General features: G+C 41.6%; 1 protein-coding gene across 3 annotated transcripts; it reads left to right on the forward strand.

Moving 5' to 3' along the window:
• Positions 1-537: 537 nt before the first annotated feature.
• bod1l1 (biorientation of chromosomes in cell division 1-like 1) lies at positions 538-20,327 on the forward strand. 3 transcript variants are annotated; one of them, XM_080774247.1, is made up of 28 exons: positions 538-781; positions 1,890-2,014; positions 2,204-2,394; positions 2,586-3,083; positions 3,367-3,516; positions 3,740-3,900; positions 4,427-4,523; positions 4,674-4,791; positions 5,111-5,174; positions 5,302-7,144; positions 7,239-7,309; positions 7,534-7,654; positions 7,857-7,967; positions 8,052-8,095; positions 8,875-8,962; positions 9,238-9,302; positions 9,441-9,522; positions 10,081-10,139; positions 10,917-10,980; positions 11,132-11,178; positions 11,326-11,536; positions 11,954-12,027; positions 12,333-12,441; positions 13,320-13,393; positions 13,798-13,900; positions 14,442-14,541; positions 15,178-15,240; positions 19,065-20,327. In XM_080774247.1, the coding sequence occupies exons 1-28, from the start codon at positions 665-667 to the stop codon at positions 19,186-19,188; spliced, it is 4,974 nt and encodes a 1,657-aa protein (XP_080630373.1). In that variant the 5' UTR covers positions 538-664; the 3' UTR covers positions 19,189-20,327. The 3 variants fall into 3 exon arrangements, with proteins under 3 accessions (XP_080630373.1, XP_080630374.1, XP_080630375.1); XM_080774248.1 differs by having other exon boundaries at positions 12,339-12,441; XM_080774249.1 differs by lacking the exons at positions 12,333-12,441; positions 13,320-13,393.
• The last annotated feature ends 1,958 nt before the right edge of the window (positions 20,328-22,285 follow it).

A 22,285-nucleotide genomic window follows, 5' to 3' on the forward strand; every position in this document is an offset into this window, starting at 1 on the left:
ATGTTAATTGGGAGTGCTTTGTCTTGACACTTTCCAGTGCTCAAACAGTGGGTTATCTGAGTTGACTACGGATAAACGGTTGAATTGAACTATATTGGTTTACCTGTTCAATTTGTCTAGTTTTAATCACTACAGACTGCGATCATAAGTTAACCTTTTTAATGGCAGATGACTACATGGTCGTTCCACCGGTAGCGTGGCCGAGCGGTCTAAGGCGCTGGATTAAGGCTCCAGTCTCTTCGGAGGCGTGGGTTCGAATCCCACCGCTGCCAATGTTTTGCTTTTGTTTTGATGTAAAACTAATTTTTTAAGCCCCAACAAATTTTAAATGATTCAGAATGTAATTTTGCAACTCCTATTTAATTTTAGTTCGTTTTGTATTATGGCTGTGTCTCTTGGCGCCTCTCCAGGATCATGTGTGTAAATTATACGCCACTAGAGGTCGCTCGCTGATAGAGTGTTTCGTAGTCGAAGCGACAAACATGCTTATTTCCTTCCGGGTGAAGCGTTTTCGAACTTTTAGAATCATAATAGAAGCAGAAGAACCCCGGTGTTATTGTTGGATGAATGTGGGACATTTATCAGGCAGCGCGACCTGTTTAGTATCGTTACGTTATTATCCCTAAGTACTGTCTCCTATTAAACTGTATCTGAAGTTCTGAACATGGCAGGATTGCCTCCCGGCGACCCACAGCTTGTGTCTATGATCGTGAATCATCTGAAAACACAGGGACTCTTCGATCAGTTCAGGAGGGATTGTCTTGCAGACGTGGATACGAAGGTCAGCTACTACAGTTTACAACAAGAAGCCTGTTCCCCAGTTAACCCTAACTAACGTTAGCTAGAGGGTTTCTTTGTATACATATCTAACTAACTAAAATATAATAAATCATCACAATATATAGAGCGCAGCGGCTCTTGGCTACTGTGGCTAGATGACATATATACGATACTCCACACACACAGTGCATTGCATGTTAGTAGTCACATAATGGCTGATATGATATTCCATACATTGCATCATGTATTCCATACTCGGCCATAGGAAACGGTGCATTTTCGTGGAGGTATTCTATCAACTCTAAACACTTCTATAATTGATTGATTGAAACATTTACATTACACAATAAGTCAATACAAAAACTGTTACTTGTGGACGAACCACGATAAAGCATTGCAGGGTCCATAATTTTCAAGTTTAATCAGAACATTTAGAGACGTACAAATATACACTTCTATTAAAAAATCATATTTAAAAAAGGGATAAACCTGTACAGTATGGTATGGGGGGTAGGGGGCGGGGCCCGGGCCCCCAGGGGGCCGGGCCGGTTCCGGCGTGCTGCCCCGCGTCCGAAATGGTTGAGAAATGACAGAGTTACCGTGCGGCGGTCCCTCTACTGTACCCTCTACTGTACTGTACTGTCACTGTACTGGCACACCTGAAAGCATCATATATACAGTTAATATGTGTGTGTGTGTGTGTGTGTGTGTGTGTGTGTGTGTGTGTGTGTGTGTGTGTGTGTGTGTGTGTGTGTGTGTTGGTTGCGCACAGGTGGTGAAAAACAACCATGTTGTTGGAAATTATACTAGATTACAAGCACTGACTAGCCCAAGTCGCAGCAATTCATTATTGTGTGTACGTACATAACACACTGATAATGCTGAGTGCTGAGACAAATAAATCCCTCCATGAAAAATGCATCAAGTGTTATATCGCTGTCTAAGGAAAACATGCAATGGAAAACATGCAATGTATCAGCAATTCTATGGCTAATAAAAATGCATATTAGATCAGAATGTAGTTCCACTTTATGCACTATATTGTTCCTGTATTGTTACTTTCAGTGTTATCTGTATATAGATTAAACATCCATCGTCCACCTTTACAGCCTGCTTACTTGAATCTGAAACAAAGAGTGGACAACTTTGTGTCCAACCACCTCTCTAACCACACATGGAGTCCACATTTGAACAAGAACCAGCTCAGAAACAACATCCGACAACTGGTTCTACAGTAAGTGAGAAGCGAGCGTTGACTAACTTCATTATGTACACCCCATCTTCCATGCACCCCACTCAGGCTACATACGCCTCATGAAAATCCTTAATATTTATGTTGTGTTCCCTTGCGTTCCTACGTCTGCGTTCCTACATCGCGCGGACTAAACCAAGGCTAACGATGCTGTTCTCTTGTACTTGTTAGATCTGGAATGCTGGAGCAGGGGGTGGACAGGATAGTAGCACAGGTGGTGGACCCCAAAATCAATCACATTTTCAGGCCACACGTGGAGAGGGTGGTCAGGGAATTCCTGTCCCCTGGTAGCTGCAGTGAGGAGCCCCCTCTTCCACTGGCTCTACCAGAGATGACACCAGAAGGCATCGTTCTTGAGCAGGGTACATAATATATAATACCTACTTAGGGGTGGGGGGGAGGGGTTGTTTTCAACATAAAATAATATCAACTCAAATATGTTGAGTGATCGAGGTTCGAGACGGTAAACATTATATATTTTAATTTATTTTATATTTTTTACATTCTGTGGTTTGACACATTTTATCTAACATCAAAATTCACCCGCTTCCAGCCTCATCGTCAACACCAGCCACCTCCTCGGCCCGCAACGCCATGTCTATCCTGGACACCATATCCTCTCTGAACCAGGAGGCCAGCTCGAGGGCCACCCCCGGAGGCTGGAAGGGTCAGGATTCAGAAGAGCTTACAGGGGTGGAGGAGGGCGAACAGGACATGAGTCTCACAGATGAGGGGGATGATGTCGATGGCGACGAGAAGATGCCAGACGAGGCGGAAGAGGCAAAGCTTGCGTCAGAACTCCAAGCACTGGACGTCAAGGTGGAGGAGGCTCAGGAGGAGCAAATGGTGTCTGCCAAAGATGGACCGATGGAGGAAGTGCAGATGGTGCAGGTGAAGGAGGAGGAGACATCAGGCGGTCAGGAGCAGGTGGATGATGCTGACAGGGCTGGCAGCAAGAACACAGGCAAGCACATGGAGGACAGGCTGGAGGATGAGCTACTGAAACCCTCCTGTCAAATCAAGCAGAAAACCAGAGAGAGGCTGAAGGAAGGTGAGCTGTTAGGAATAGTATTGTTCTTTCTGTTTTTCCTTTGTCAAAATTATCGTTGTCTTGTATGCCGTAAACACTTTTCAATATAGGCTACTGCAGATATTGACGTACCTAATCATTGCGGCTTCTTTGGTTCTGTTTAGATTGGTGAAATGTCTCCCCTTTTATCTGAACTTTTTATCTAAACTTTCTTTTTAAACTTTCTTAATACACGTTTGTATTTAAAACCCTTGTTGTTATTACAAAGGTAATGTACACGATTATTCTGTCCTCTCCTAATTAGAATATTCCTTGGAGGACTCTGATCTTGATGGCCTGAGTGACATCACAGTGAGCTCTGTCCACACCAGTGACCTGTCGTCATTCGAAGAGGATAGTGATGAAGATCAGCCTCCATCCGATTCCTCAGAGGATGGAGAGCTTTTGTCAGATGGTCTGTTGATCATACCTCTGTTTACATGTTGTTAATTATTTCCTAATAACCTTTTAGCCAAACGACATACTACTACCACAATTACCAAAATGAGTGACAGTCCACCTTTGTGTCCTTTCCTAATGTTGTTTCTTAGTTGCTGGATGACGAACACCATAGTCAAGGCCTTCTTTTATGGTGGTTTCCTTTGTTCTTTGTTCTCTGTCTTTGCCCAATTTTAAAGCTGAGGGAGGAGAAAAAAAGCAAGGCAGTGCTGCAGACACTGAAGACGACAAAGACCCCAAGCCTCGTCGAAAAGCCTACGTCCACAAGCCCTTCCTCTACTCCCGTTATTATAGTGACTCGGATGATGAGGTCACTGTGGAAGAGCGCCGAAGATCAGTAGTGAGTATTAAAGTCTTGCTTGTCTATTATTGACTACTGTATTTTAAACAAAATGGATTTTTTTTTTTTTTTAATTATTGATCAACTATCTGATTTGCTCCCCACTAATCTGTAATGAGTTTATTTACTGGACATAGTTGATTATGAGACTGACTACCTAAATTTCATCCGTCCAAACTCCATACTATGTTGTTTGTTTTTAATAGCTTCAAGTTGTGGTTTCTGTCTGAGCATCATTTATCAGTTCCTTCTTCTCAATAAGTCCCTGCTTCACCATCACCTTAAGACCGGCGAGCTGCCCAGCACAATTACATTTATTCTTACTGTTGAACACTAAACAGCTTTTGCAGTTTACTGCTTTGCTCATTGGAACCTTGGTAGTCGCTATAACTGTCCAAAATCACCCATCCAGCACAGGGAATTAAACACCTGTTTTTTAATGTTATGTATATACGTCTGATGAAAACCCTGGATGTGTTCTTTTTTCTCTCTTGCCGTATCGCTTCTTTTGCTCCTGTTCTGTTAGGCCAAGGACAAAGAAGATAGACTGCTGAAAAGACAGCAGAACAGGGAGCGCTGGGAAGAGAAACGAAGACAAAAAGCAGCTCTGGCTGAAGAACAAGGTATTTTTATGACGAGTATCACACCTTTTGTCCCTTGCTGCTGCTGATCTAATTTCTCTCAAACACACAGTCTCAAAAACAAGTGTGCAATGAGAAAAAACATTGAATGAAATGTTAGACTGGCAGCTAATTGTACAATTCCATCCAAAGATGCAAGACGACGGCTGAGAGACTCGCCCAGTCTGGAAGGCCCCAGGGCCAAAGAAGCTCGTAAAGAAAGGAAGGTTCTGGAAAAGAAAATGGCCCTCAAGAGGAAGCTTGACTCAAGGTGCATTTACAGAACCTTATACTGAATACAGAGACAAAGGCTGCATGAAGCCTGCAGCTAAAATGTCATTGTGATTTTGTGGTTATTATCTCAACATCAATATTTTATTTAGATGTTTTGAAGCTTATCAACCTGGCCATTGTTTTTAACTACAGCAGAAATGAAATGTTTCAACAGTATCCTGTTGAAACTTTACTATTTACTATACTATTCACTATTGAAAGTAAATTTGTACAATACTACTATTCACCATTTATTGTCAAACTTTGATAATATTTTGATAATTGGCTTAAGATACTATATCACATTTACTCCTCAGGAAAGAAGGGAGTGTGTCAAGCAAGAGGAAAGGAGATGCAGGTGGAGAAAGCTCTAAGAAAGGAGTAAGTAAACATGGCATTTAGGAGTACTGAAGTAGTATACATTAGTATTGAAGTAGTATACAATTCGATACTGAGTTGTTTTCGCATTGTAATGTATTGTGTGTTTTGCCTCTTGTCGTTCCAAAAGGAAGTGAAGCCTTCATCCTCAAAGGCGTCACAAGCTAAGCCGATCAGACGAATATCAGAATCCGTATTATCAGATGAGAGACACAGGAAAAGTGGTAGCATCTCTGAGGATTCAACCGAACCAAAAAAGCTGTCAGAAAAAAGCCGCACACATTCCTTCATCCTGGAATTGGAGCAAGGTACCCAGGAGTCACTGAAACATCGGCCCTTAGGAAAATTTGATCGGCTTCCCCGCAAGGAGCTGCATTCTAAAGAGCGCAAAGAGAAAGAACGCAGCCTGTTAGACGACCGCACTAAGCTTAAACCGAAAGTGGAGAAGAAAATTGAGTCCCAAGCAGACGAGACCGAACAGAAGGAGGGAGTCAGTGTTAAAGTAACACCCGATGAGAAAGGAGAGAAGAGACCCAAGGTCAAAAGTGAAAAGAAACTGCTAGGAACGACTAGGGAAGGGAGAGTGTCTGAAAGTGTAGCCGACGAGGGGGCTTCGAGAGATGCCACTTCCAAGAAGCCAAAGACCCCAGCTGTGGAGGCTGCTAAAGTAGATAAGGAGAAAGACAAAGATAAACCTAAGGACAAAGAGAAAGTTAAAGAAAAAAATAAAGGAGAGAAGACGCCAACGGTTCTGAGTAAAAGTGAAACTAAGCAGGTACTACGCCCAGATTCTGCAGGTTCCTCTGAGGACAGGTCAGACATGGAGCCAGGTCCTGACAGCACTAAGAAAAGGGAAAAGCACTCAAAGGAAGTTGTGAAAAAAGTAAAAGGCCACAGCGATGACAAGCAAGTGGAGAAGCCCAAATCTAAATCTGACGCCAAAGACAGCGAGAGAGAGAAGACTAAAGCAGAACTAGACAGCCAGAAATTTAGCAAAGCTAGCTCTGAAACCGAGAAAGATCCAAGGAAATCCAAGTTCACAGATAAGGGAAAGGCTGTGGAAAAATCCAAATTGAAATCTAAGGAGGAAGTGAAAACTGCCATGTTAACAAAGACTGACAAAAAAAATCTGAGTTTGGAAGGCAAAGGTAAAGGAGTTGCAAATGTGGCCAAACATGAACAGCAAACAAAAGAAAAGAAAAAAGAGGGAAGTGGAAAGGAACACAGGAGGACCCCAGAAGACGCTCCACAAGATAAATTGGAGAGTAGAAGTGCCAAAAAAAGGTTAGAGAAGAAGGATAACATTTCAGAAAAGAAAGAAGAGAGCTTAGATGAGAAGAAGGCATGCAGAGAAGACAAAACCGACAAGTCTGAAAGGTCCCAGACGCCTTCTGTTTCCTCGCCATGTCCTGAATCAGAAGAGCCTCCAAATAAACGAGCTCTTCTCCAAGATATGAGCACAGACTCCGAGCCCACTGCTACCACAGTTGTTACCTCTGTGTCCGAAGACACTTACGATGCACTGAGTGACATCACTCCTGAGCCAGACGACGGTGAGGCGCAGCTTCGACTCGGTGAGCTGGAAACACATCCCATGCCACCTGAGGCAGATGCTCTGCTGACTCTGGTGGACATTTGTACATCGGCGGATGCAAGACTTGTGCACAGCGTTTGTCAGGAGGTTGCCGTCCCTGAAGTCATGGCCCCTAAATTGACACTCATTGACGCTGACCTGAAGATGAAAGAGGCGGCTTTGACTCTGCTTTCTATGGACCCTGATAGCACGTTGTCTCCCAGTCTAATCGCGGTGGACTCCAGAGAAGATGGTGAGGTGAATCCGCCTCCACCAATGGATACCACTACATCCACTACATCTGAAAAGGAAGAGCCGAATGCTACTGATGTTCAAATGGTGGCACCAGCTCTATCACAGGAGGTGGATAAGCCTGTTACTGGAAAAACAGACGGCACGGGTAAATTGAAAAAAGTCAATCTGTTGTAAATATCAGATTCATACTCAAGTATGTGTTTGTGTTTTTTCATAAGCTAAATCTGTTCCCTTTGTAGATGCCCCTGATGTTAAGGAGAGAGAAACGGATGTGCCACAGGTACAAACATCTGGTTCATTCGCTCCTGAGGTGAGAATACATTGTTGTGCCTTGTAACAGTTCTAATTAAAAAATAAAATAAACGTTCTGCCAGATTAAAATTCACATTGAATACATATTTTGAAGCTTTCAGTGAATATCTGAAAATGTTCTGTCAAGTTCAGCAGGATCTATTTAGATCTAAAAAGCAATATTCCACTCCCTTTCGTCATCTTTCATCTTTAAATCATACCATTGTTCTTTCACATGTGTAGGATGATAAAACCACCCCAAAAGAACAGCAGGCTCCGGTAGCTGAAGAAAAAGCTGTTGAAAGTGAAACTGTTCCTGAGGTACAGCCTGTTAAGGAACTTGCACCACTAGCTGATGTACAAGGTATTTCACATGTTTTCATGGCTATTTATTATTATTATAATTCACTTGTGCAAGTCATCAAATTAGTTGTTATACAGAAAGGAAGTTAAAGTTTATTGTTATATAGAACAATTAACGTCTTGCTTGTATAAATACAGAGAAGAATGAAACTACTAGTAAGTAAATAAATAGAATTATTACGTTATATTCTGTAACATTTCAGGTGCAGAATGTCTGAGATCCGAAAGTGAGGAGACCAGAGATAAAAAAATGGAAGCCATTGTTTTTGACCCACTTTCTGTGGAACAAGCGGCAGACACTTCCCGCAGACATGGTGAGGTTTTGTATATTGTTTCTTCCAAATAATTAGCTTTCCCTTTAGCTTTCCAGTGTCCTCATCGGTTTGTTTTTTTTTTAGATGAAATCCAGTCAAATGTGGCAGCGGTCAAGACAGCCACTAAGGTGAGTTATACTTCATTTACTGATATAAACAATTTGTGGTCAGAAAAGTTGATTGAAAGTGGAATGCTGTGGAAGAGCTGACCACGATGAATGTGCAGTATTGTAGAAAAAGTAATTAAAAGTAGCGAGTGATGCCAGGAGTGACATTTCAGACTGGCACAAAAAAGCATATTCACATATTATTCACCTACAGATACGACTGATCATAACACATTACCAACCTATCACTGCGCTCCGAGCAGTGAGATCGACACAAACACTGTGTATACGCCTCAGAAAAGATATAATACCTGGGCACTTAAGAAACAAATTAACTGTAGCACTTGGCTCATATTTGGGTAGTCTTCTAAAGTACCCAGGTATTATATATTTTCTGATGCAAGTTGTCTCTGTTGAGCACAGCACCTTTCTACCTTCTGCTGGCTAAAGCCAGGACTTCTCTAACTGTATACGCCTGCCTGCCTTCACAAAGGGCGACACAGACAGGATTCTGATGGAATTGGGCAGGCCACTTCGATCAGTTTCACTAACTGGGTCAGTGCTCGAAGCGGGCAAGGCATTTGCCTACGTCACCCACTCCTGGCGCCGCCCCTGGCTAGTCGTACAATACTAGAAATAAAAAAACACACTCACTCATAGCCAAGGTTGCATCGAGGTTACGACTTGATGCAACCTTGGCTAGGACTATGAGTGAGTGTTTTTTTTTGTTTTTTTTACTAAACATAATTCAGTGAGCAATGTTGAAGTTCATGGTGGTCTGTTATTGAATAATACTGTAGGTTGAGCAAATGGCAGATGAGAGCAACCAAGCTAAGATGGATGCAGAAGATGAGGACAACCAGGCCAAAATTGATGCAGATAATATTAGTAAGTGGTTCATCTAACTTTACTTCGTATTTAGGACTGCACAGCTCATGCAGTTACCTATTACAGTTTATACCATGAATAATGAGACCTTGGCCAAACAAAACATATTGAAATGTTTAATTTATAACACCTAACATATTATTAAAGTCGTATATTTCTCTTAAATAATACAACCAAATGTTTTAGTTTTTAAACACCTGAGCTCATCTTAATAGCAATTTACCAAACCTATAAAATACAGTCAATGTTTGATGTTTTCTCTCTTCACTGTTTAGATGAGGACCACAATGTAACAAAACCTGAAGAAAATGTTGCACAAGAAAACAGAGACCCACAAAATGTAAGATTTTCTTTTAGCATGTGTTCACAAAGTGAACAGAAATTTAAATGTATTTATATTGTCCTTATTTTTTCCTTGTTGATTCTCATCGGTCTCATTTTTCTTTATTGCTCTCTCCCTTTTCCTTTTCTCTCTCAGTTGGAGTGTGATGCTCCTGACCACCCTGGCGAGGTCAGAGAAACAAGACGATCACGACAAACTAAACTAACCAAACAAACCAGTGAGTCTTCTGGGCTCTGGAAATTGATTTATAACATGTTACCATTAATGGGGGGAAACATTATCACTTTTTACTTAACCAGTGGCTCTTTATTTCCTTTATTTTGGCACCTGTATTCAAGGCATAGACCACCAGACTGACAAATATGTCGCCACCAAAGCACAACAACACACACGACACAATCTGGCATTTCCATAATACGTTGATAATTTATCATTAAATATTGTTTAATTTCAAGAGCTACAGAAGATGTGCTCCGACTTGCTGACATCACCTCAAAGTCTGCACATCTTGTTGACATCTGTTCCTCTGCATTTATTTAATATTTTCTTATTTAATCTATCTATTCTCTCTCTCTCTATTCTATTGTCTATATTTCCAGTTTGTCGCAAAAATGATAATGATTTAATAACAGGATAGTGTTGTCAAATAATATGAATATGTTCAAATATAGATCAAATACCATATAGGGTTACAATATAGAGGAAGTGGTGTGGCTTTTGTGGCGACGTGTTGCTGGTCTGGTGTGTTGCTGATTGTTAAGACTGTATTTTTCAGGTAGTGCCTCCGATTCAGACAGACAAGAAGATGAAAAGGGATCAGGCTTGTCAGAAAAGGTAATTGTTTGGGTTCTTGGCGTATGTTAAGCAGACTTAAAGTGATGTTGATCTATGGTAGAACCCTGGATTGTATGTTGCTTCTGTGATCGTGGAAGTCGTGATTCCAGTCACTCTTACTGTGAACCAGGTATAAAAATCACATTCTCTGACGATTCATGGTCACACTAATAATTGTGATTAATGATTTAATTGTGCTTTGACATTAAATTGGAACATTCAGTTTGGCCTTTTTAGGCTTCATAAAATATAATACAAAATATTGCACAGGCAGATATGACAAATAACTTGCATAATACAAATACATTATATATTTAATAATTCTATAAGCTTACATTGCATCACTTTGTGATGCGATTGGCCGTAATTTCTTCACACTGGCTTGGGAACGCCTCAGGATTCCTCAGGAGGAAGTGGCGGGAAGTCTGAAGCTAACAAATAAGTCCTGGTACTTATTTCTGGTAAAGTAAAATGGTTGCATTTTTGTAATATTACAATTACACTTAATTCACTAGTGCCACAGAAATCCGAGTAGAAAAAAGGCAGAAAAAAGTACCAGGAGACATCTTTTTAAATATATAATTATATAGACATTATATTTGTTCACCTTCGTTTATGGGAAGGAGTTGCTACTTCCGGTTACATGCTCACAGAGTGCAGAAGCAACAAATTCAGATGATCTACAATATTTGTACTTATATTATGCCCAGGTAGCTACACAACACACAGTTCTACCAAAGTTCAACATCTTTGAACTCCTTCACATCTGTTTTCCAGGAGGGGAGAACAGAAGGAAGGGTGACCCGCAAACGGAAACTGCCTTCAACGACAGAGAACACTGGTATTGTGGCTGAGTCTTACGTTGACACGTTTGGTCTCTTTTAACGAAAGTGGATTCTTGGTGTTTTACATACATTCAACAAAAGTTTACAGGTAATGTTTTGTAAAAGGAATTTGTATGCAAATTATTTTTATTTTCTTAAATGAATCAGGGGAGGATGGAGATAAAAAGGAGAGCCAAGAGGAACCGTCTGCTGAGGTGAGGTTTTAAAGTTGCATCAATGAGAATATGTATATATTTTTTAATTAAAACCAGTTTGTACATTCATGTATTTTCCCCCAACAATAGCAATCTGCTGTACTTCTGTGGTTCCACGTGTTGGCTCAGACAACTTTGTTTCCACAGGAAACTGAGCAGGAGAAAGTTGCAGAAGCCAAAGCGCCACGCAGAGGACGGTCATCCAAAACCACCACTGATGAAGAGGAACAACGTAGAGGGCCATCATCCAAACCCACCACTGAAGAAGAGGAACAACCTAAAGAGACAGATGTATCAGAAGAGATGCCCACTCGCAGGGGCAGGCGAGCCGGAGCCCAGGCCAAGGATACCACTGACGGTAAGCTGCTTATTCATCATTTTGCTGTAATATTGTGATTCGATATTTCCAAAAAAGAGCCCAAACCATTTCTGACACAGTGACTACTAGTATTACTGGTAATGATGACAATGATACTAATAAACTTTTTAATATAAACCAAGGGATTACATTGTCTACATCTATACTGGCATTTATCAGAACAAAGAGGTAGGAGCGCACAGCAATAGTGGGGAGGTGCTGACCACGGCAGATAAACTTGAACAGAAAGGAGGATATGTGGCAACTCTGAGTTACAATGCAAGAAACTTTTATATTAAGATGACCAACATTTTGGCACAAAATACCTTCTTCAGGGTTCAAGTAATGTATTTATCAACATGAGGTTTGAAAATGAACTTGTGAATTGACCCCCCCCCCCCCCCCCTGTCTACTTAGGTCAGTCTCCTTCGGTGAGCCCGGCCCAGCCAGGAGACAAAGAGGAACAGTCAACTGAGAACAAAACAGACCATGTATGTTACCAGTAAATGTCTTTCTCAACATAATGATTGATTGACATCTTTATTGACCAAATGCATATAGTATAAAGATATTTGTACTGTCTAAAGAACAAAACACAGTAAATTCCGACAGCTTATTTCCATTGTGGTCCATTGCGATATATGCAGTACATATATCATATCATATACCTTCTCACTCTCACACACACACACACACACACACACACACAGCCCACCGTAATAACACCCACATATTTGTACATAATGTATGTGAGTGAGTCATCCCTGTAAACTGTAGGATTTAATGATCTCCCCAGGTCGAGGGGGATGAACAGCCCCAGGAGGAGCAGGACTCGGCTCAAAAAAAGCCTGGAAGGAGGGGCAGACCCTCCAAGGGAGCTGCAGGAGTGTCCACGGAGGACTCTGGTAGGGCCTATTTATGCTCCCTCCCTAAAGCTCCTTCTCCACCGAAGAGACTGTTTCCAATTCCAACAGACTGATGAAGAATTGTTTTTGCGCATGCAAAGTAACCTGCACAGCGCTGGTTTGCAGTGTTGCCAGGTCTGCCTATTATAAGCGACTTTGGGCTTGTTTTCCTGTAAAGTCTCTTGTAAATATTCCTATCCGCGGGTTGCTTTTATTTGGATAGTTGGTGTAGTTGCTTATTTTGGCTTGCTTGTTGCTTTCAATATTATTTTTGAAAATAGCTGATGTAATCGGGCTCAAGTGGTGAAACCGGTTGCTTGTTTTGGGCTTGTTTTCGTAGACCTGGTCGCTTGTTTCACTTAAAGAATCCGGCAACACCGGAATCTCCGTATCTGCACCAAAACAAAACACTTTTCACCAGCCCAGGGCTAACGACGGGCTTAGCCTGTCGGGCCCGACCAAACAAGTCTGGTTGGCCATCAACGTCCGAATAGAAGTTCCGACCAGGTCCTGAACGGCTGATAGTGCCGTGCCGACGGTGGTACAATGGGTGCGTTCATAAACTCACTCTTGAGAACACTTGCCAATGCTATTCTCATTCGTAAATTGCAACATAATTCTAATCTGTGTCCTCTCACCTTCTGAGTGTGCAGATTCCACAGCAGGGTGGAATTTCCCATTTTCAACCAGTATATTTAATATATTAGATATTTAATATATTGCTGCTGAGTCTTAGTCAGCTTTCCTCTTTGTATATCTAGGTGAGCACTACAGTGAACTTGACTTCATTCAAATTAAGTTGTGAATTGACCTTGGATGACACACCCCCCCCCCCCCCCCCTCTCTCTCTCTCTCGGTCTGTCTCTCTCTCTCTCTAGGTCAGTCTCCTGTGGTGAGCCCGGGCCAGCCAGAAGACGAAGAGGAACGGTCAACTGAGAACAAAACAGACCACGTATGTTTCCGTACCCTGACATTATTGATTGACATAATGCATAAACATATTTGTACATATCTATTTGTACAAAAACAAAACACACAGCTTATTTTCATTGTGGTGTATTGCGATATATGCAGTACACACAATACATTACAGTACATACATTTATTCAGTGTTAGTGATGTCTTAGATTTATGTTGATTTGACTCGATGGATTGAATGATACACCTTCTCTCTCTCACACACACACACACACAGACACACACACACACACACACACACACACACACACACACACACACACACACACACACACAGTATATACAGATCACCGTAATAACTGCCACATATTTGTACACTGTGTGTGAGTGAGTCATCCCTGTAAATTGTAAGTGCTAAGGATTTAATGATCTCCCTAGGTCGAGGGGGATGAACCGGAGGAGGAGGACACTGCTCAAAAAAAGCCTGGAAGGAGGGGCAGACCCTCCAAGGGAGCTGCAGGAGTGTCCACTGAGGACTCTGGTAGGGCCTATTTAACCCATTTTGGGTGGGAACCTTATGTTATAATTTAGCTATTGAAAAATAGCAGATCTACAAGCTCATAGCACGCCACCGAGTGGCGCGCTACGAGCTTGTAGGTCTGCTATTTTTGGGAAAATCGTGAAAATATTTATTTCAGAAAACTGGAGGATTTAGAAGATTCTTTTAGGTCAGGCCTAAATGGGTTAACAGTATCCTTTACTGCAGGGGGTCTCAACGTTTTTGGCTGGGGGACCCCCGGAAATGCTTTGGCGACCTGCAGGTTGAGAACCCCTGCTTTACTGGTCCACTTGTTACACACTTTCAGTCAGTTCAAATTTTGATCTGATTGAAATCATAGCAATTTTACCTTGCACATAATTCATGTGAGATGACTCACTGTGAAGCAATCTATTCCTTGTCTGGTACATTTTATTATAATTATTATCCTTTGAGCCATCACGTGAACATTTGTCACATTTGTAACTTCATATCACGTTTTTTTGTTTTTTAAATGTGATATGATCTTTGTTTCTCTTTACAGCGGATACACAGGACAAAGAGAAGGAGCAGAACGACGAGGAAGATGATGAAGAAACCAAGAGCAGAACAACGCGGTCCGCAGCTCGTCTTGAAGCTGAACGGTACTTTAATAAAAGATTGACTATGTACACTCACGCACGCACGCACTTAGCTGAAGAATATATGTTTTACATGCATACAATAAACTACAGGAACTGGAGGGACAAGACACCAGAGCATTGTAATTGGCTAGTATAGTGTTAAATCACATAGCCTCATAGGACACATATCCCATTTTGTGGAGGGATGATTGCTCTGTGTTTATTAATTCAGAAAAATTACATGGTAGTCATTTTCAAAAATATTCATCACTTGAGGTCCTTGGCATTGTTGTAGTATGCAAAATATTATGCAAATCGGCCTATACTAGTAGTTTGCGAGATTGTCTGAGCAGACTCGCACAGGGCTGAACGCAATACCCAATACCTAGTAGTTGTCTTTGGAAGAGAGTGTGTATAAACATTAGGGCTGTCCCCGATTAAGGATTTTTATAGTCGACTAGGATTGTCATTTGTCGACTAATGACTTTTGTGTTGTTGTTGTGGGGGCTGATGGGGGCTGGTGAAAGTTACAGGTGTGTGTGATATTAAGTGTGAGCTTAGTTTACCATAATCACAGGGATCCGTAATCATGTCATTTCATCATATTCAATTCAATATATTCATATTCATAATGGCTTTATTTTGTATTTTTAATAGAAACAAGCCGAGTAAGCCGTCTACACGAGCCAGTAAACAGGGCACTAAAGAGGAGAGCCCACGGTAAGTCTCACTCATCAAATGATGGTATAATTGGTAATAATAATTGGTATCCTTACCCTGAAGAAGGCAGTTATCTGTCTGTCGAAACGGTGTGTGTGCAGCCACCTTTTTTGTCTTTTTAAGACTTTACATTTAGATTGTTCTGCCGTGGACGGCACCACTACAAAGACTGGCATGTGTAGCATCCTCCTGCACAATAATAACTGGTACACCTTGAGGCAAGACAAACAGCCCACACTGCACCGATTAGCCCACACTACACCGATGTGTCATTTACTTATTTTAATACATCCACGGTTGCCTCCTCATTTGTACAATGATAAAATACATCTTTCCATCTGGAAAATGATGCAGCCTCATGACTCTTCTCCTAATATGCTGATTGGCTTGAACTTGACAGAGTACATGCAGATGACGATGTCCAAGCAAGGATTTTGACACTTTTTAATCGGGTTAAAACCAGATTTAAAATAAACCCGATTTAAAATGTCCATGTATACACCTAAATAACCCGATCAAGCCCAACCAGATTTAAATTTGAATCGGGTGCAGAGGGGTGGTCTAGATAGACTACCCGTAGTCTCTAGACTTTTTTTTTATCAGATCTTTGATTGGCCACTTACAAAACCTACACCTACAAAACATGTAGGTGCCTGCTGCCCTGAACTTTTTAACTGTACTTTTGTGAATGCCGAATTGGTTTGCGATGAGGCAGTATTCTCTCTCGGCTCCCTCTCCCAGGGAGCCCCCCTCTCTCTCTCTCTCTCTCTCTCTCTCTCTCTCTCTCTCTCTCTCTCTCTGCGAGCATGCGCACACACACATACGCACAAGGTTTAGCTGCTACTATATTGCCGAAAATCTCCCATGCAAAGTGTTGCACAGTTGCAGCCACTGAGATAATGGATGATGGATGTGAGAATCACTCGTTAATATGCTCTGCCCCCCCCCCCCCCCCCCCCCCCCCGCTGCCTCTGTGATCGCAGATCATTTTAATTAATCCAACTTGGAGAAAGGCTATAGGCCTAATCATGCTGCTTGGCTGAAGAAAGTTGATATCCAATACTAGGCCTACATGCCATTATAGTTTAAACTTGAAGCCGTGCTGGTCAGTTATAGTAGGCTAGTGTGCTTCAAGTCAGACCAGCTCCGCTGCAGCTAATTGAGTTGACCCAGTTTCATGTCTTTTGCTAGTGATGTAATCGATTCATCATTTGGAACCACATGAGTAAAATTCCACAGTAACCTATTTAACATTTGAAATGTCTTGCATGCCATGTACTGTTTTCATTGTATAGATATACTTTACTGTAGGGCTGTAGGCCTATACACACAGCAGCGTTGTAAAAGTAGGCCTATAGCCTATAGGTACGCATCAAACTGCTGTTTCCTTAACAAAGCAAATCCAAATACTGTGCTTTTCAGTGTGTCAAGGCAGGAGGGAAGAATGCGTAAAAGTGGGAAAACACAAGATGTGGTGACCCATTTTATAGTAATAATAGGCCTATTATGAATAATAGGGTAAGCTGGATGGAGGGGAAAGGAACTGGTTGGAATAACGTGTTCCTTCCACGCGCTACGTCCAACCAGGGAAACTCCCCCCTGTCAGGTGTAAAGCAGCAACTTGGACACTCAGGCATGAAGGAAGCATGAGTTCAAGTCCGTTGCTCTCCCCTTGTCCCCCATATATGGGGACTAGGTTGGTGGAGGGTGTGTAGAGCCCAGGATCACATTAGAATCTAATGTGATCCTGGGCTCTACACACCCTCAGTCATACGAGTTCTAAACTTGGATTTTATTATTTTCATTTGTGAAAAGGCCATTTCACATAAGTACATGGAACCAAAGTAGGCATGCAATCAGGGGATACTTCTCTGCTCACAAGAGACCAAATTTCCTTCTCTTTAGCTCTGACCTGCAGGTGACAGTCACTTACTAATCCAATAATCTCCATTTAAATATCTGAAGTTAATGCAAACACATCCTGCATTTTATCGGACAGCAGTTCAATGACAGTAGGCTCAGTAAAGAGGAAAGGGTTTGATACAAAAGCAGCTACTTGACTCATGTGTTGTACTTCAACAAGTTTTCATATTTCATATTTATCATATTTTTTGCTCTATGTGTGCATGTGTACAGAATTCAAACTGTAGCATTGATTATTGTCACGGACAGAAGTAATTCTTTCCCTTTGCATATGCCCTGGAGTGCACTCGCCTATTAGTTTGCATTGCAGACTGGTATATTCAGTATATTTTTCTCATTTTTATATTTTTGTTGTTGCTGCGCAGCAGTTGAGGAGAACGCAACTATGCATTCCTTTAAGCAACACAACTTCTGCAGCTGCATCCATATGTTTAGAATTTGCATCAATGATCAAATCCCAATAATAAAAAATATTATAACAACGAACAACGAAAACTGAAGGAGCAGCGGCGCTATCGGCTAGTAGTCCCAACTCTGTGTCTGCAGCCTGTCACGAGCCCCGTAATGAACTGATACGGGAGGCACGTTGTTCCGTATTTTAATGTCGGGTCGGAGAATAAATACAGTATGAATGACGGCGGGATTTATTTGACAACTCTGTCCTGCTTTCTTCACGAGAAGAGAAGAGCGCTCACAGCTGCTAATATGGTAGCAGCCCTGTGGCTGACCTGTCAGTTCTCTTTACGGCATGACATAGTGTAGAATAGTTGATGTGAACCTGGGTCTGGGAAGCTCAGAGCTGCAGCCATTGGCTGATGATACGAGCACACGACCAATGGGACAGATCATTCAGTGTTGCTAAGATACCACCACACACGCACAGTCGCACACACACCCTTGGACGATGGGGTCTATTCTCAAACTCAGAGCCACAGCGCTCTGCTCAAAATTAATTTGCATGTGATGAGCGGCACTGACATTATTCCAATGGGTCTGTCTGACACTTCGCGATCGACTGGAAACGTTCCCGCGAGCTACCGGTAGATCGCGAACCCCCGGTTGGTTACCCCTGCATTAGATGATTGACACAGGGGTGAAAAATGGGTTACAAAATCGTGGGATAAAAAATCAGTATCAGTACAGTACAAGAACAGTATGAGTACATTTCAGTACAGTACAATGTAGTAGGCTACATTACAAGTACAGTATCAATACAGTACAGCACAGTAAGAGTACAGAACCAGTACAGTACATCACCACTCTGTTCAGATGGGTCTGATTTCATTATACACACAGCTAACCTGATTAAAAGTGGGCACATGTAAACACCAATCGGTGTTTACATCAGGTTTATTTTAATCAGATTGGAAGAAAGGTGTTCATGTAAACGCAGCTAGTGTGACGGCAAAGCTACACCAGGCAATTTTGCGCGCGTGCGTATGCGTTTACTGTGTGCGTTTACTGCGCACGTACAGTGTGTTTTGATTGGACCAATATATGTCAATGATACCAGCTACACCGGGCGCATGGCCATCCTACGCGTGCTCTAAAAATAGGATCGATTCTTAAAAGAAATACGTGCGTATGCGCCCATGCACGCGTATCTATATATCCTCCCAGAAGGTCCCGCACAAATCTGCCACACGCCACAGATCTGGTGTAGCCGGGGCATTTCGTACGCATACGAAGCAGTGCGCTTACGTCAAACGCACACATGCCCGGTGTAGCTTGGCCGTGAAGCTCATCGGCGCCACTTGAAGGTAGGTCACCCTGTGTTATTGCAGCTGTTCATACCCCAGTCAGACAGACATAGATAAACGCCATTGGAGCGGCACCGCTCAAAAAGATCAAGTATGGACATACAGAACCACCAAGACTTATTCCTTGTTTTCCCTTCGCAGTGGAGCAAGAGGCCAAACAGCAGCAGTGAAGGCAGGTCGTAAACGAGAACCCAGTCCCCCTGCGGTACGCACCCGAGGAGGACCGAAGTCAGATGAACCCCCCGCCAAGAGAGCCAATCGTTGATCACTTCAAGTAGAATCCTGTCCCTAAATGGCCGCTAATTACTTTAAATATATATATTATTATTTTTTCACTCTCACAGCATAGTGTTGTCACTGCTGTTCGTATCAAATTCACGTTGCAGGATAACAAAATGATGGCTACTTCCTGTCCAGTTAGAACTCCTTGTGTTATGTTGTTACCCACATAAAGTACGGTTTGACAGGGGGCACTGGCTACCACTACCAGCTCTGTGAAGTATTATAATACTTATACCCAATCATTATAGATCCTTAATCTTAAGGATTTGTGGAAGAATCCCATGCTCGTACCTTCTACTGCGCTACAGCCATATGGTTTGGATCCGACGTCTTTCTTCCATCACTTATCATCATCATTTAGGGCCAATCATGGCCTTATGTGTAGTTGGGGTGAATTTTGTGAGGAGAGGGTTAAACATGAATTGCAGAGTCGACGACTGCTTCACCTTTTGGCAGGCAAGCTGTCGCACATTGAAATGCTGTCGAGTTGATTTGTTTTGATCTGTAGTGCGATCAGTGATCACTTTATAGTTTGCACCTCTGCTTTACAGCCCCACATGTACATAGAATCACTGTGAAGGATTAAGCTGTCATTGTGAACATGAATATCCATTCTGTGAATGTAAGAAGCTGTTTTCCTCCCCACTATATATCTTTTGTGTATTTGGCTTTTATACTTCATTGCTCATAATAACATGGTTATAGTTTTAGTTTTCTTATCTTCATTTTTGAATGCTAGAATTGTACTGGACACTAACAGGAAAAAATGTGAAGTCATTAAAAATGTTCTTGTTTTTATCTCCTCAAACTGCTACATCCTGTTAAAACGTTTTTTGAAAACCATGCTGGTGTAGAATATAATTTAGTCTAGTAAAGTTATTGTTTTTGGAGATGGATTGGGTTTTCTAATGGCTGCCTGTGATCTCTACCCAGTATAGACATTGGTTTTAATGTACTGTATATTACGTTTGAACCATTTTCCTGTTTCCATACATACATTTTTGTGCTTCTTAATATCTGTGGTCCATATGGCCCATGCATATTTCTATTTTTGTAACAAGGTCACTGAGCTTGTATTGTATGTTGTGAGTCTTTTAACTAAATAAATGCCTTGCCGATCAATAGGCCTCAGTTTAGTATCCTGCTCTTAATGTTGGCTTAGATCGTGTATCTACTACTGTTTTATTTTAATCGCAGTGAATCGATTCATAGATGAAGATGATGGGGCTCACAGCCTCACACACAATTCTCAAGCATTTACTTAAAGCAGTTGATTTGGTGAGAAATATATGCTAATAGTACTATACTACTGTCTAATATGGCCTAAGGTTGTAGACTAGTCACTATTCATATCTGCCAAACTATTTCCAAAACCATGATGTTTACTTTATTTTACAAGCTTGAAAGTTAGAGGGAATGTTGATACTGTTGAATAGCAGTCTGGTACTAAATATACAGATTGTCATTCACCCTTATTAAGCGTATCTCTTAAGTGTTATCTCATACCCATAGTAGGCTATCCCATATTTCTAGATCGCTGAGCTGTCCGTATGTGTAAATAGCGGAGACATTAACCAATCACTTTCAAGGGAGAAAAAAGCGAGGACATTCCTTTCGACTAATGGAGGATAAAACTGACAAACTGAAAATGAAATATTCCACTATCGTTAACACGTAAGAGTAGCCTACTTAAATCATTGCTCCTGAATCCAAAACCGGGGAGAAACGTTTAGGCAATGAAAAGTTGAAAGTTATTTTTTGAGAGCCCATGATAATGAGGTTTTTTTGTATTGTGCAGGTAGCATATTTCTTGGCAATGGAATCCAGATTACAAGCCCTTAAACATTTTACAAGTACCAACTGGCTATTATTTAAAGGTGTGATCGATCAACTTCGTTTAGCTTTTGTTTGAAATGTACACACTATAAACTGAATACAAATTTCAATCAATCCACATTAGCAACGCTTTTTTTCATTATTGATGCCATTGCATTGCAGGAAAATGTATTTGTTTGTGGTCTTTATATGTTTTAACTATAACAATGTATTTGCCTTCAATTTGATTAGGACAGCTTCTGTAATGAGTGATTTTAAAGACTTGAAAGTCTTTAAAATCAACTCTCAACATTGAGTTCAGAAGCTTTGCCTATATGCTATTAGTTAGTCCAATAGTCCATGCAAACTGATCATGTTATCACTGATCATAGCGTTTTGATGTGTCAGTGTATCTTTTTTTTCCTCTTTTTTTTGTAGACTGCATAAAACCAGGACGTACACGTTTCAGCCTGAGACTGACTAGACAGCTGGCAGGAACCCAAAGCAGGTGACAGGTCAGTAACCCAAAATATGCCTATAGACTCAGGCTGTGACAGAAACACGACCAGCATCCCACCTAAACCATTCGAGGTGGGTTTTAACACGAATCTAGAGATCTCCACATGTCCTTGCTCACTCTCCTATAAGCAAGTCTGTCTGTATGGCTATTGGGTAGCTGGAAAGCTGTCGAACGGCGGTGGTTTTAACACAACTGTCAAACACAATAGGACCATTTGGATCTGAATAGAGGAGGACCAGGTCCTCCCAGTGCTGGTGGGGGTAAATTGAACAGCTCTCCTCTCTGTATTGGGAGCGGTCTTGGTCTTTCCTCTGCTGGGGATTTGGCCAAGGCGACTGGCAGCGAATATAATGGCAGCCCATTCAGCCGCTCTCTCCTCTCATAAGACATAAAAGTTAACAGGTGTTTAACGTCAGAAGTGTTTCATATGAGAGTCACAGAAATAGAGACGGGCAGCATAGGGAGGGGGTGGACGGGTGGTGGTGGCTATAGCCTACATTTTTTTCCCCTCCATATTTTTTGGAGTATTGCAATAATTCCTTGGCTAGGCCTATATAAGAATTGAAGCCTCCTGACTGCGGATGCACGCCAATGTGCAGACAGGGAGCTCCATGAGAAAAATAGGCTACATTTTTATGCACTGACCAGCATTTTGAGGTCAAACTATAGTGGTTACTTATAAGCCAGCCAGCTATACTTGTATTAAATAATTTTATTTATCTTATGTATTTATTTATTATTAAAA

Source organism: Protomyctophum bolini (genome assembly GCF_963924005.1).
Source record: "Protomyctophum bolini genome assembly, chromosome: 10".
In the NCBI taxonomy this organism is placed as follows: Eukaryota; Metazoa; Chordata; class Actinopteri; order Myctophiformes; family Myctophidae; genus Protomyctophum; species Protomyctophum bolini.